Source organism: Hyperolius riggenbachi, chromosome 7 (genome assembly GCF_040937935.1).
Source record: "Hyperolius riggenbachi isolate aHypRig1 chromosome 7, aHypRig1.pri, whole genome shotgun sequence".
Lineage (NCBI taxonomy): Eukaryota > Metazoa > Chordata > Amphibia > Anura > Hyperoliidae > Hyperolius > Hyperolius riggenbachi.
In genome coordinates, this window is record NC_090652.1 from 138,758,186 (window position 1) to 138,773,580 (window position 15,395).

General features: G+C 43.6%; 1 protein-coding gene across 3 annotated transcripts in view; it reads left to right on the forward strand.

Annotated features, from left to right (window-relative positions):
• Positions 1–15,395, forward strand: part of CLEC16A (C-type lectin domain containing 16A) — a 369,068-nt gene that overhangs the window by 23,016 nt on the left and 330,657 nt on the right. For all 3 annotated transcript variants that reach the window (XM_068244692.1, XM_068244690.1, XM_068244691.1), the window contains exons 2-3: positions 2,883–3,011; positions 10,665–10,798. In XM_068244692.1, coding sequence (XP_068100793.1) covers positions 2,883–3,011; positions 10,665–10,798 — 263 coding nt within the window. The remainder of the gene's footprint in view (positions 1–2,882; positions 3,012–10,664; positions 10,799–15,395) is intronic.

Consider the following 15,395-nt stretch of genomic DNA (forward strand, 5'->3'; position numbering starts at 1 on the left):
TACTGTTCATATAGCCAGATAAAATAGTGTCTTTTAACTGTTTTTATCTGCAGGTCTTAGAATCAGTTAGAGTACGTCCTCTGTCCCTCTACAGAGGCGGTGGCAGCTTTGTACCCTGAAATAGTGTGTAATTTGGGTTACTGTAGTTCGCAAGCCCCCTTGTAGCCTGTCTGCTGACAAAATTCCAACGGTTCCAGCTCATCGATTGCGTCCAAGAGGTTGGGCAGTCTGTGGGTTGAAATACATTGGAAGGCACTGAGCGGTCCGGCCACTAGGGGGCCTGTGATAGGAGCCATGCTAGAGCTTTGCAGTCGGTGGCAGTGCTACAGCTTTGCAGTCAGCGGGAGCCATTCTAGAGCTTTGCAGTCAGTTGGGGTGGTGCTAGAGCTTTGCAGGCAGCGGTAGCTGTGCTAGAGCTTTACAGTCAGCGTGAGCCGTGCTAGAGCTTTGCATTCAGCTGGAGCCGTGCTAGAGCTTTGCAGTCAGCGTGGGCGGTGCTAGAGCTTTGCAGTCAGTGGGGGCCATGCTACAGCTTTGCAGTCAGCAGGAGCCCTGCTAGTGCTTTGCAGTCAGTGGGGGCGATACTACAGCTTTGCAGTCAGTGGGGGCGATGCTACAGCTTTGCAGTCAGTGGGGGCGATGCTACAGCTTTGCAGTCAGTGGGGGCGATGCTACAGCTTTGCAGTCAGTGGGGGCGATGCTACAGCTTTGCAGTCAGTGGGGGCGATGCTACAGCTTTGCAGTCAGTGGGGGCGATGCTACAGCTTTGCAGTCAGTGGGGGCGATGCTACAGCTTTGCAGTCAGTGGGGGCGATGCTACAGCTTTGCAGTCAGTGGGGGCGATGCTACAGCTTTGCAGTCAGTGGGGGCGGTGCTACAGCTTTGCAGTCGGGGGGAGCCATGCTGCAGCTTTGCTGTCAGTGGGGGCGGTGCTACAGCTTTGCAGTCAGCGGAAGCCATGCTACAGTTTTGTAGTTAGCATGAGCCGTTGTAAACTTCAGTCATCAGTGGACCTATGCTGCATGTTTGCAGATACAAATTTGTAGATTTACTTTTTGCAGTCCGTGTGCTGTGCCAGACTTTTATAGTCTGTATGTGCTATGCTGCATGTTTGTTGTCATTGAGACCTGTGCTACACTACATTTTTATGCAATAGACAGTATAATGAAAATAGGCAAGCCAAAGGCGTGCAAGGATTTTCTATCAATCAGTTTACATTGACTAATCTGATTTTATTCTTTGTGGAAGAGTCTTGCCGCATGTATTTTACTGGGAAGTGGATTTTATTGGCGTTTGTACAACAAATATTGAAAAATATAACCAAATGTGTACAATACAAAAATTTCTCCTAATGATTGTGATTGGTCAGTAAAAATGATTTTTGAGACGTGTGTTGAGGCCTGCACTGCTTCACTGGCTCCACAGAAGATAAAATTAAATGATTAACTTTTCTGGATCAAATATGCTAAATAATTCTGAGTTGATGACGGATTATGCATTGAATGCAAATATATGCAGCCTAAAAATAGACCATCAAATCCTGCCACGGTAAAATTCAATCAAGCTGCATAATTTTGCACGGACAATTTTCATAATGCTACATCAGCTTGGACTAATTTGCATCTCATTGACCATCTCTACTGAACTTCCATTAAAACAGACACAAAATGTGCTCCTTTCCTACTGTTTGGAAAAATCACTGAAGTCTACAAACGGATTGTTTACACTACAAGAGCTTTTCTAAGCACTTTGATTTTAAAAGCTCTTTCTAATGTAATGCTATAGGTGTGTTCTCACTAGAGCAATGTGATTTTATAAAAATCCCCCATAGCACTGCATTTGCAATAGTTTTTCAAAATCATTAGTGCTTAAAAAGCTCTTGTTACGTGAACTAGCCCTTAATCCGCAGTCTGGTCCGTCAAATTGCGTGTGAAGGTGGCTTATAGATTGTCACCTCATGTGGCAAAATGATTTCCTTTCTGAATCAGAACATCAGAACCACCTTATCCTTTCTCTACCCACTCTTACTTGTCTGCTTTCGCCATGCTTAGTGCTAGTCTTCCTGTCCCTCCTCCTGCATCATGGTAACCTCCTTTTTGCTCCTCCTCCTCTCCCTAAACTTAATCTTTCTCCTTTAGTTACTTTTGGGGCTGGGGCACACTGGTAGCATTTTTCAGTGTGATCAGCAACGTGCTACAGCAGTGGAACCCTATGAGGGTGACTCCAATACAGCATTTGTGATCTGCTTTATTTGCAGATGCGCGGCATGCAGAATCTTCTGGGTGATTGAAGGAATGCAGGCTTTCCGATTGCCTTTAAGAAATGTTACCCTCTCTTCTCTGTTTAACACTAATACCTTTTTAACATTTAACACCTTGCTAACTGGCATTTCCTTTTCCATGAAAGTTGCACCTCCTCCCCCCCCCCCCCCCCTCCCTTCTCCTCCAAGCCTTGTAGTTGCAAAACCTCAACAATAAGAGCACGTTTCCATTTATGCATTTTGTTAGAGGTTTTCTGAAACAAAAATTTACATGCTAAAGTCAATGGGCCTGTTTCGAGTACATTACATATTCGCATTTTGCTGCGGAGGGAATACTGCATTTTTTTTTTATTTTGCATGCTGCACTTCTTCGCCTCTGAAAAGCACATTCAAAGGCTTTGCATGTGAAATGCAAAAAAATAGCATACGTTTTACATATAAAGCAAAGGAGGAGGATTTTTCTTTCTGTGTGAAAATCAGCATTCAAATTCTCAGAAATAAAAAGCAAGCCTGTAGCAGTATCCTTCTGTATCCTCCATGTAGCCAGCAGTATGTTATATATTATGGTTACTATTTGGTATGTTTTATTTTTTTTCTGACTTTCCTGCTTTTTGTTTTCTAGATATATGTACCATGTGTTAACAAAGAACACCACAGTGACAGACCAGAACCGCAATCTCCTTGTGGAGACGATTCGTTCCATCACAGAGATCCTTATTTGGGGAGATCAGAATGACAGCTCTGTCTTTGAGTGAGTAAGACTAAGGGTCATTGTTTCCTTTTGTCTCATGTTATTATGTCCCACTTTATAGCACACATTCTCTTAGGTTAGTGGTTGTAATAGCAGCATCAAAATAACAATAGTCACTTTCTCATGCTAGGTACACACGTTACGTTTTTTTCGTTCGATTGATAATTCCGTGATATACTGCAACAGGAAAGAACGCAGGGGAGGAGGGGTTGCACTTTGCTTTAGATCAGCTTTAAAAATCAGACCACTTACTGTAGGTCCTACCAACTCGTTTGAATGCTTGGGGGTGCAACTTTCAGCTGAGAAAAACATTAACATATTGCTGATCTACCGCCCACCAGAAAAACACTCCTTAGACTTCCTTAAGGAACTTGTAGACCTCCTATGCAACCTAACACTGGAACACCCCAGATGGATTGTTCTTGGAGATTTCAATACATGGGTGGATGACTCCTCTTCAAAACTTGGAATAGAGCTACCTCGTGCCTTACATGAACTGGGCTTCCTCCAATCAATCAGCTCTGCTACTCACAGGAAAGGCCACACTCTGGACCTTATATTCCATACTGGGCTGTCAATAGCCAATGTGGAAATTAATCCTGTTGCCTGGTCAGACCATCACACTATCCACTTCTCCCTCTCAATACCAGCTGTCAAACACCAGGTCAAGAATCAAATAAAATATCGCCGCTTAAAAGGACTAACACCTCAACATATCCGAGATAACCTTAGCTTTGATGAATTGACTGACTCCAGCTTGGACCCTGATACTCTGGTGTTTAAATACAACAAATGTGTGTCCTCCACCTTTGAGACCATTGCTCCTCTGCGCACCAAATATCTTACTCCACACCATCATGCACAGTGGTTTGATAACGCTATAAAAGAGCTGAAAAGACAAGGCCGAAAACTTGAGAGACTGTGGCGCAAATCTCAGTCCCCAGAAGACAAACATGCCTTAATCCTCCACTTGAAGAGCTACCAAAAGGTAATCACGGGAAAAAAATCATCCTTTCTATCACAAGAGATTGCAAATGCAGTTAACAAACCAGCCCAACTGTTCCGCACAGTGGAAAAACTCTGCAACCCGGCATGTCAAAAACTTAACATCGAGTCTTCAAAGGACCTCTGTGACCAATTTGCCCATTTCTTCACAGACAAAGTCTCCGCTATAAGGTCCGCCATCCAACTTACAGCATCTGAGCCTAATATAGCGCCGAAGACCATTAGCAGAGACAATGTAACACCTTGGTCAAACTTCAAAGAAATTGATGAAGAAGTCACATCAAGCATCCTCCTTCACGTCCGCCTAACTACCTGTGACCTAGATCCTGGCCCAACACAGTTCATGTTGAACTGCCCCGACCTGTTCGTACCGGTATTCCTAAAAATTGTTAACTGTTCCTTAAAATCAGGGATATTTCCTGCTTTACTGAAGGAAGCAATCATCAAGCCTCTCCTCAAAAAACCCTCCCTGGACCCAGATGCAATGACCAGCTACAGACCTGTCTCTAACCTTCCCTTTCTGGGCAAGCTAATTGAAAAAGCTGTTTACCTCCAGCTAGAAGCCAAAATCCTACAAAACAACAGTTATGACCCATTCCAGTCTGGCTTCAGGAAACACCACAGCACTGAAACGGCCCTCATCCAAATATGCAACCACCTGCTCATGGCAAGAGACAGAGGAGAGTGCTCCATCCTCATACTGCTAGACCTTTCTGCAGCCTTTGATACAGTTGACCATGACATCTTGATAAACAGGCTACAGGAATACTGCGGCATTGATGGCATAGTTCTTCAGTGGTTCCAATCCTTCTTGAGTGGCAGAACCCACAAAGTGTCTATGGGGCCCTTCCTGTCCACCCCTGTATCACTTAGGTATGGGGTGCCCCAGGGCTCAATCCTCTCTCCCCTGCTTTTCACGATTTACATGTTACCGCTGGGAAAACTAATCAAAAAACATGGCCTGACATACCACTGCTATGCAGACGACACTCAACTATATCTTTCCTTCAAGCCTGGTGTGACAGACCCAACTCTAACTATAAACGCCTGCTTACGTGAACTACAGCAATGGATGAATGACAACTGGCTGAAACTAAATGCAGACAAAACTGAAGTCCTTCTGATAGGAGGGCAGAGCATGATAACAAAACAACTTAACTTGCAGTCTTCACCACTGGGAATAGGAGGCACGGATCTGCGCAGCTCTGATCATGTGCGTAGCCTGGGAGTTCTAATTGATTGGGATTTAAACTTTAGAACTCAAATCTCTGCTGTGGTGAAATCATCCTATTTTCACCTGAAGAACATTGCAAAAATCAAGCACCTCATACCCCCAGAAGATCTGCCAACCTTAGTCCACGCCTTCATCACATCTCGACTGGACTACTGCAATGCTCTCTACACTGGCCTTCCAAAAAAGGTCTTGTACCGACTACAGCTGATACAGAATACTGCTGCCAGACTGCTAACCAACCAACCCCGTCACTGCCACATAACGCCAGTCCTGCACTCCCTTCACTGGCTACCTATAGAATGGAGGGTCCTATTCAAGATCGGCCTACTGACATTTAAATCCCTGAATAATTTAGGCCCTGGATACATGAAAGATATGTTGCAGCTGCGTAGCAATCCCCGCATTCTCAGATCAACAGGTTCTAATAATCTAGTCATACCCAGAGTCCACTTGGAAACTTTTGGTCCCAGAGCCTTCTGTCATGCTGCCCCTACGTTTTGGAACTCCTTACCTCAACAGATCAGGACAGCTCCATCCCTGGATGTGTTTAAATCCAGACTGAAAACCCACCTGTTCAGTTTGGCATTTGCAGAAATATAACTTTTGTTGTGTGAATACTTCATCCTACTAATTACTGAATCTGAGAGAGCCTAAGCGCTTTGAGTCCTATGGGAGAAAAGCGCTATAGAAATGTTATTGTATTGTATTATTGTAATTTCAATCATGTCCAATATTACTTTTACGTTTTACCGCTCGATTTTTCATAGAAGTTAATGGAAATTGATAAGAAAAGATAAGAGAATCAAGTGGGAAATCGAGCGGAAAAACTAATCGAAAATTGATCGAACGAGAAATTGATCGAAAAAATGCATTGTGTGTACCCAGCATTAGACTTCTTTAGGTTCTAGTATTTTAAGTCTCTATTAAAGGACAGCATTTTGTTTAATTATTTGTAGTACTGTACAGAGCTTTTTCCTCAGGCAAGGCCTGTGTAATCAGAAACTGCTTTCTGCTATTGTGCAGGCGCGGCCATTCTATATATGTGCACAATGGGGGAGTGGCCACAAACTAAGAGAGGGTCCCAGCCAGCAGCTATCTAGAGCAGGGGTGTCAAATTTAACCACTTCAGCCTACAGCTTCGAAAATCTTATGCATCCGAGCAATGTTCACCTCCCATTCATTCGCTAATAACTTTATCGCTACTTATCAAAATTAATTAATCTATATCTCGTTTTTTCCGCCACTAATTAGGCTTTCTTTAGGTAGTACATTTTGCTAAGAGCCACTTTACAGTAAATACATTTTAACAGGAAGATTAAGATAGAAATGGAAAAAAATCATTATTTCTCAGTTTTTGGCCATTATAGTTTAAAATTAATACATGCTACAGTAATTAAAACCCATGCATTTTATGTGCCCATTTGTCCCGCTTATTACACCATTTAAATTACGTCCCTATCACAATTTATGGTGCCGATATTTTATTTAGAAATAAAGGTGCATTTTTTCAATTTGCGTCCATCACTATTTACAAGCTTATAATTTTAAAAAAATTAATAAGATACTCTCGACATGTATATTTAAAAAGTTCAGACCCTTAGGTAACTATTTATGTAGTTTTTTTTTTTTTTTTAATTGTAATTTTTTTTATTTTTTTTTTTAATACAAAAATGTATTTGGGTAATTTTAGTTTGGGAGGTAAATGGCCAATTTTAGATGTAATATAATGTATTTTTTTATTCAATACAGGTATGTGGGTGCAGTTTACTATTTGGCCACAAGATGGCCACATTCAAAAAATTCCTGGATGCGAACGATGTCGCATCTAGGAACTAAAATGAAGAGAAATACAGAAATACCACGCTCTCTGATGAGAAAGCGTCGGTATTTCTGCCGGGGACTTAGATTGGTGAATGGGACTGATCGGGGGGGGGGGGGGGGGGGCAGCGGGAGGAAGCGGGAGCGCGCGCGCCCCACACGGCTGCAGCACCACTGCCTATCTGGACGGATATATGCGTCCAGATATGGCGAAGTGGTTAAATAGACAGTGGGATGAAATTAAAAACTTAGACCAAGTCGAGGGCTATCACTGATATTTACTGACAAATTACGGATTTTTTTGTTTTGCTAATTGAATCATAAACTAGCCCAAACCAATGCATATGAAATCACCCCTATAAAGGAAATGCACCAGTCACACCCATGATTAAAATACACACATTTCCCAAATATATGAAAGGCCCAATCACCCCCATAAATGAAATGCACCAATCACCCCTATAATAAAATGCACCAACCACCCAAATATATGAAATGCACCAATCACCCCTATAATAAAATGCACCAATTAGCCTCATATATGAAATGCATCAATTACCCAAATATTTGAAATGCGCAAATCACCCCCAAAACATTAAAAAGCAATAAAAGACATTAAAATCAAGGGGTAGGGGCAGGAAAAGTTATGCTGCCTCTGGATACTGGAAGGTTGCTGACAGTCACAAAGTGTGTTCCTGACACTGGGGTCACCTATGTAAACAGTGGCTCAGGTGTCCCTGGAATTGGCTGGCAGAGATCTAGACCATGTCAGGTGTCCATGGAATTGAGTGGCAATTATATAGACCGTGTGAGGTGTTCCTGGAATAGGGGCCTGATATGTGAGTAGCATCTCTGGAGTCCCTGGCATGACGGTGTTAATGTGGCCATACACCAGGTGACTTGGCAGCCAATCAACCATCCAATTCGATTATTATAATCAAATTGGATGAAAAACGGTGCCGTCAAGTGCATGCCCAACTGACAAATTCGACCAATTTCAGGGTGAAAATTGGTCTCTTTCTCGATCACGCATGCTGCAAGATGTGTCTTGGTCGGGTGCCCGGTGGTACGGCGTGCAGTTTCCCAATGATCGAGCTTGACAAAACCCCGATGCTGACCTCCCCCCTAATGTATGTCCCCCGTGCCCAGTGTAAATGTACACATTACCTGTGCGCGGCCTCCGCTTGTCCCCCACTGCTCCGGGCGCATTCCCCTCTCCATACATGCATGCCCCACGTGGTTTCCTAGTAAGGGCATGCTTGTGACGTCACATGCGCACCCTTACTAGGAAACCACGTGGGGCGTGTGTATGCAGTGGAGGAATTCTGGAAGCCAGCGGTGGACAAGTGGAGGCCGCAGAGAGGAAATGTATACATTTACGCTGGGCGCGGGGGACATACATTAGGGAGGCAAGGCACAGCATCGGGGCAGCAGATGCGGCGCACATGGCCGATTCCGGATTGATTTCAGCATGAAATTGAACGGGAATCGACCTGGGGTGTATGGGCAGCTGACAGATCTCTCTTATCAAATTCGATTAGAGAGAGATTTGTCTCTTGGTTGAATCTGCCCATACATCGCTAGATCTATGGGCACGTTTAAGGTACATACACACGCCTGATTTTTCCAAACAACCGGTCATTTGGACGTCAAGTCAGACGTGTGTACAAATGATCATTCAGCTGATAAGCGGATTCGTCAAAACCAGTCTTATCAGCGGAACGATGGTTTGTACACATCTGACTTGACGTCCAAACAACCGGTCTGAACGACCGGTCGTTTGGAAAAATCAGACGTGTGTATTTACCTTTAAGGTACGTACACACGCACTACTTCCGCCAACGACTTTAGTGTACTGCTTATTTTATAGATTACTGTCCCTCCCACAGCAAACATCACGTAGATAACAGACTCACTTGTTTGTTAAAACTGTTAACATTTCAGGTGAGAGATTAAATTACCTTCTGGTCATAGCGTCCTTATCTTATCTGAAATAGGACATTTCAGTTATTTGCGTTTTAAGAGAAGCTTGTTACTGTAACTAAATGGGGAAAAAAAGCTTTCCACAATCTTGTCGGCAATGCACAATTTCGGCAAAAGAACACAGACCAGGTAAAAAAAAAAATTGCAATTGATCTAGCAAATGTATAATTATTATGATCTCCTATATAATTAGAGGAGTGAGAATCCAAGGTACGCAAAGGAGTTGGAGATCAAAGGTTTATGTGATGCCTCAACAATTCTACTGTAGGCTGAATTTCCTTGTTTTTGAGTCTTGGTGATGATGCTCATGCACACTTACTTTTTGGGCCCTTTCACCCATAGTCTGTTGCAATGCAAGAAGATCAGAGCACAATTTAGCCAAAAAGTCATACTGTGTGGTACCTCTGCGGTGTGACCATATAGTGAGGCATACAGAGCAATGAAAGTATGCCTCACTGCCACTGTAAACATCCTGTGTATTTATGCATTGGAACCCACTGCGCTTGATTTGTAAATCCCTATAGAAATGCCATTGCATTGTGTTGTGATGCAGCGATGTTGTCCATTGTAACCCAATGGACTTGGTGTGGAAGGGCCTTGTGACTGCTGGCACAGGTTACACTGGCCCCTGCTGAGCAGCACTTCTGCAGGTTACACAGCTACTGACAAATTGCAAGAAGGAGACGGCACACAGTGGGTAAAGCAACTTTGCTGTTTTGAGTATGTCAGGGAATATACACAACTAGTTTAGGGCGGAACCCTTCATCAGGTGCACCTCCCCTTCAATTATTAAGCCTTAAATACATCAATCAGTGTATGACATCACACCTTAGCCCGATTAAACCTGTGAAACCCAAATCCAAAACAGAGGTACTTCACTTGAATGTCTACCACTGAAATAAGTACCTGTGAAAGTTATCACGGCAGGGAAGCGGAACCTCATACAGTTGCTGCTTCACCTAGCTGCTTTCAATGCCTATCACATGACATGCAGAGACAGTAGCCACAAGGTGATAAGATGTATGGCACAGAGCTTCACTGAAGGTGAGTGAGGAGGACTTGCCCCGCCATTGTGTAATGTATGACACTGCTGCTCTGCCTAATCTGGTGCTGGCGGCTACCTTATATTGTGATTGGGGGGGACGACAATTTATAGATGAGTGTTGTGTGTAGCTGTTATAGGTTAAATGACATCTATATTCAAAAAATGAAATGAGACAGCAGGGCTAGTGCTGTGACAGACCTGCCTGTCTTAAATGTCATAACAGGGCTTTTACATAGCATAGAACAGCAACATCCCGAGTATCCAGCATAAGTGGAGACCACCTCTTGCCAGATACACGTGCTTACCACCGGTTGCTTGAGCATCTGGCTGAAAAAGCGCAAACCTTCCCTGACCCTGCTCCCATAGACATAGCTTTCTGCAGAATTGCAAGTAGGTTGTATACCACTGCCCTAAGCATTGCATTAGGGGGGTAAGATGGTCATGGTAGTGCCAAAGTCCAAACAAAGCTCCGTTGTCTGACTTTAGAAGCTTGCTTTACATTAGCTGTATAAAAGGAGGTCACTATTAATGCATAGCTAAATTTGCTCTTTTGTTTTCTGCATTTTAGCTTCTTCCTGGAAAAGAACATGTTTGTATTTTTCTTGAATATCTTGCGGCAAAAGTCTGGTCGCTACGTTTGTGGTCAGCTCCTTCAGACACTGAATATGCTGTTTGAGAACATAAATCATGAGACCTCATTATGTAAGTATTTACATATATCTGCTTCACTAGTGCTGCTCAGAAGAAAATGAACAAAGCAAGAATAAAGCTGAAGAATGACAGCACAGCAGACTAATCCTGTATACCTGAGATGTAGAGGTCTTTTATCTGCTTGTACAATTGTCTGCTTAAATATCCACAAAGCTAAAGGCATGTACACACGCTGGATTTTTTTAAACTACGGGTCAGACCCGCCCGCGGGGCGGTCGTTCTGACGACAGTTTGCATGTGAGTACAGTCTGTCGTCAGGCTGATAAGGCTGGTTTTGACTGATCCACTCGGCGGATCAGTGAAAACCAGCCTTATCAGCCTGATGACAGCCTGTACTCACATGCAAACTGTCGTCAGAACGCCCGTCTGACGACCCGTAGTTTAAACAAATCTGGCGTGTGTACGTACCTTAAAGCCTCTGTTTACAATACACTATGTATTGCATTGTCCTCAAGCTGACCACACTTCCAGCAATCTAACTTAGCTAAGTTTGTTTGTTCATTACTGTTAACTATAAGCTTAGGTATTAAATTGCACTGCAGTATGGCTGCGGGTGACAGTTTCCATGTCACAGTAGTCTGGGGTGACAATTGGTGTGTTACATGAGTCCTGAGTGACATTTGCCATGTCACAGGATCCTGAGTGACAGTTGTTGTGTCACGGAGTCCCGAGTGACAGTTGGTGTGTCATAGGGTCTCGAGTGACAGTTGCCATGTCACAGGGTCTCAAGTGACAGTTGGCGTTCCACAGGGTCCCAAGTGACAGTTGCTGTGCCACAGGAATCCGGAGTGAAAGTTACAGTGTCATAGGAGTTGGCTATAGCACAAAAAAGAAAAGGGAGGGCCTATCTGAGCCAAACATAAATAATATCTCGAGGACACTCTAGATCCAGATATGTTAAATGTTAAACTTTATTTAGCAAACAAGCAAGATAATTAAAAACAATGAAAATATAGTCTCCTGGTATATGTCGTTTATTAACAACACTACCCACCTCCTGATTACAATACAATAAATAACACTATAATAGTATATGTAATTCAAAAGGGCAGGTGCCACATATGTGTACAATTGTGCAAAAAGTCCCAATATTTTTACTTATAAAGTGCTTCCGTGCAAGTTCATTATATCAGCAAAAAAGATGTGTGCGCATCCACGCCCAAGAACATGGGTGCCCACATGCACACAGCATGTACATAAATCACACAAATAAGGGTGAAAAAAAACCCACAAACATCAAATACATATACAACCGCAGGAAAACCCAATATAACCTATGTCTATTAATCTATACAAGATCCTACCTACCTATTTACCTGAAAGTGCATCTCACTATAAACAAAGTGCTGCGTGCTACAGTGCAAAACTTGCTGCATAAAGAGAAGATCACGCTGTGACTGGGAGGCACCACTTACCCTATATGTGTCCAGAGGGGGACCCCAGAGATTGCCTAACGCGATCGCAGCTGACGGCTGCTTCAGAAGAGGCTACTGACTGTTAGCCTGTCCACTTTTTAAATAGGAGGTGCCAAGAGGGCGGAGAACGAGCACGGGCGTGCTCTCGATGTCTGAGGGTGTGCGCTCTGATTGGCGCACTCCCTTCGCATCCGGGGTAAGGGATACTTCCCGCTTCCGGGATATCTGCGCATGTGCGGCTCCCTCGCTTGCGTTCCACCATATCTCCGCCTATCTGCTGGCTCATTTTCTCGTCCCCGTCCCTATCCAAAAACCTCCCATCCACCAAAATTTATATATACCTAAGTCAAGATCCGCAATGTCCCTCATACGTATAAGGAAAACTACATTAGTACTGCATATTCATATATAGATAAATGTTCATAAACAATTATAGACATTGAAAACACTGCTAAATACACAGATATATAAAGTACAGCAATACTGCCATCTACTGCTAAGAGAACACCGGTGCCTCTCCAAAGCAAATCCTTGAAGTTGATTCTTCATTCTTTTCTTCTTTGACATGATGAAATCAATTTTGAAAAAGGCTATGGAGACATATATAAATGCCATTAAATCTCAATAAGACACGTTAAAGAGACTCTGTAACTTCAAAAAGATCCCTTGGGGGGTACTCACCTCGGGTGGGGGAAGCCTCCGGATCCTAATGAGGCTTCCCACGCCGTCCTCTGTCCCACGGGGGTCTCGCTGCAGCCCTCTGAACAGCCGGCGACAGGCCCGACTGTAATTTCAATATTTACCTTTGCTGGCTCCAGCGGGGGCGCTGTGGCTGCTTTCGGCTCGGAAATAGACGGAAATACCCGATCTCCGTCGGGTCCGCTCTACTGCGCAGGCGCCGGAAACTTCTGGGCCGACAGCCGTCAGAGCGCCTGCGCAGGAGCCAGGAAGGTAAATATTACGTCACGGCTGTACGGAGGGCTGCAGCGAGACCCCCGAGGGACGGAGGACGGCGTGGGAAGCCTCATTAGGATCCTGAGGCTTCCCCCACCCGAGGTGAGTACCCCCCAGGGGACGTTTTGCCGTTACAGTTCCTCTTTAATATAATATGCCATACGTTAAATAGTGTTCCTCAGTCCGCTCACCCTGGACCAAAAAACAAACATAACCATCATTTTGGCTATTTTGAAAGAGGGGGGGGTCACACATAGAAGGACAAAGCCAGAAAAAGCATAAAGTCAGCCACTTGCTCACCTTCAAGATGGCATACCAAATACATTATAAATGTGCACAAATGGATACAATCCAAGATAAGAGGGTCAGAAAGTTATTGTCAAGTACCACAAAACACTCGTGTCTAGATCCCCTCAAAACCATGTACTCAAAGATACACCTGTATGCTATTAATGTGCTCCAACCATGCCCCACCACCAATTCGCACATATCTATAAGCACACTATTTATACTTACCACAAATTGCCATCAGAGTATCAACCTATTTATATAGCCCTATTGAAATAGGCAAAAACAGGGGAGAAGGACAGAGGAAAAAGAAACAAGACACAATTATTAGTAAATTGCGGTGTGTTACCACTACTATCTAGTCCTCATCCAAGGAAACAGGCAAAACTAGCCTCCTCATTAAGACCCCGTGGCTGTTTACTTCTTAATCTATGGATCCATCTTAGCTCACTCTTCAGGAGCCTGACCGTAATATCACCCCCTCTTTGATTTAATTGGATCCTCTCTATACCCATAACTGTCCAGCCCTTTAAGGAGCCACCATGATAATCAAGAGCATGTTCTGCCACTGTCGTTAGATTCCTGTTTTCCTGTCTATCCCTGGCTGCCAGTTTTACGGTCGAAACATGTTTCTGGAGTCTTGTTCTTAACTTATCCTTCGTCTGTCCCACATATTGTCTGCTGCACGGGCACTCTATCAAGTAGATGACACCGCTGGTCTGGCAATTTATAAACTGTCTGACCTTGAATTGTTGTCTGGTAACCTGACTCATGAAGGTCTTAGTTACCTTCATCATGGGGCAAATAGAGCACTTCCCACATTTATAGTTTCCTTCAATGCCAGTTTGATACCGTTCTGGGTCAAAATAACTCCTACTCAGAAGGGTCCTCAATGTGGGAGCCCATCTAGCTGTGATGCTTGCAAACGGTGTAATATTCTGTCTTAAAATTGGATCATTCTGTAATATGGGCCAATGTTTTTGTAAGATCTGCTTTATGTGTTGCCAACCAGTGTTATAAGGTGTTACCAACCTTGTGTATTTGTTTTCTTTTCTTGGTCTTGTAATCAACAGTCTTTCCCTTGGGATTGCTCTTGCTCTTCTTTGTGCTCTTCCAATGCATTTTCTGGGGTATCCCCTCTCTCTAAAGCGTCTTTTAAGTTCCTTACTTTCATCCTCAAAGTTTTCCATGGTTGAGCAATTTCTTTTTAACCGGATAAATTGTCCCTCTGGGATATTCGTTTTCAAATTATGTGTATGGTATGATCTGAAGTCCAAAAGACTGTTGGTGGATGTAGGTTTCCGATAGATATTCGTTTGTAACAGACCATGTTCTCCCCTAGAAATCCGTAAATCCAGAAATTCCACTGTTTGCCCTGTAATGTTGTATGTAAGTTTAATATTCAAATCGTTATTATTGAGCCTTTCCAAACATTTCACACATTTTTCTTGGGGTCCCTGCCATAGTATGAGCAAATCATCGATCAACCCCTCTTTCAAAATAGCCAAAATGATGGTTATGTTTGTTTTTTGGTCCGGGGTGAGCGGACTGAGGAACTCCTATTTAACGTATGGCATATTATATTAAAGAGACTCTGTAACAAATTTTTCGGCTGTATTTCTTTTATCCTACAGGTTCCTAAACCTAATCTAATGTGATCTGGCTTACTGCAGTCCTTTGTAGCTGCAGAGTCAGTGTAATAAATCATCTTATCTCTCTTCTGTGGTACTTGTCCTCCCGTCTCTGGAAGGGGCTGACTCTTCATTGTTGTTTAGCTGTTAGGCAGGCCTTCCCTCCGCGCCCCTCTATGCTCGCTCCCGTGAGTTACATTAGGCAGTCTCTGCTCTCTCTGGCTGTGAGGCTGCAGACCAGGAAGAGAACTGATTGTTTGTGAGACCTCTTTCCCTGGCTTTGGAAGGAGCTGCCGGGGC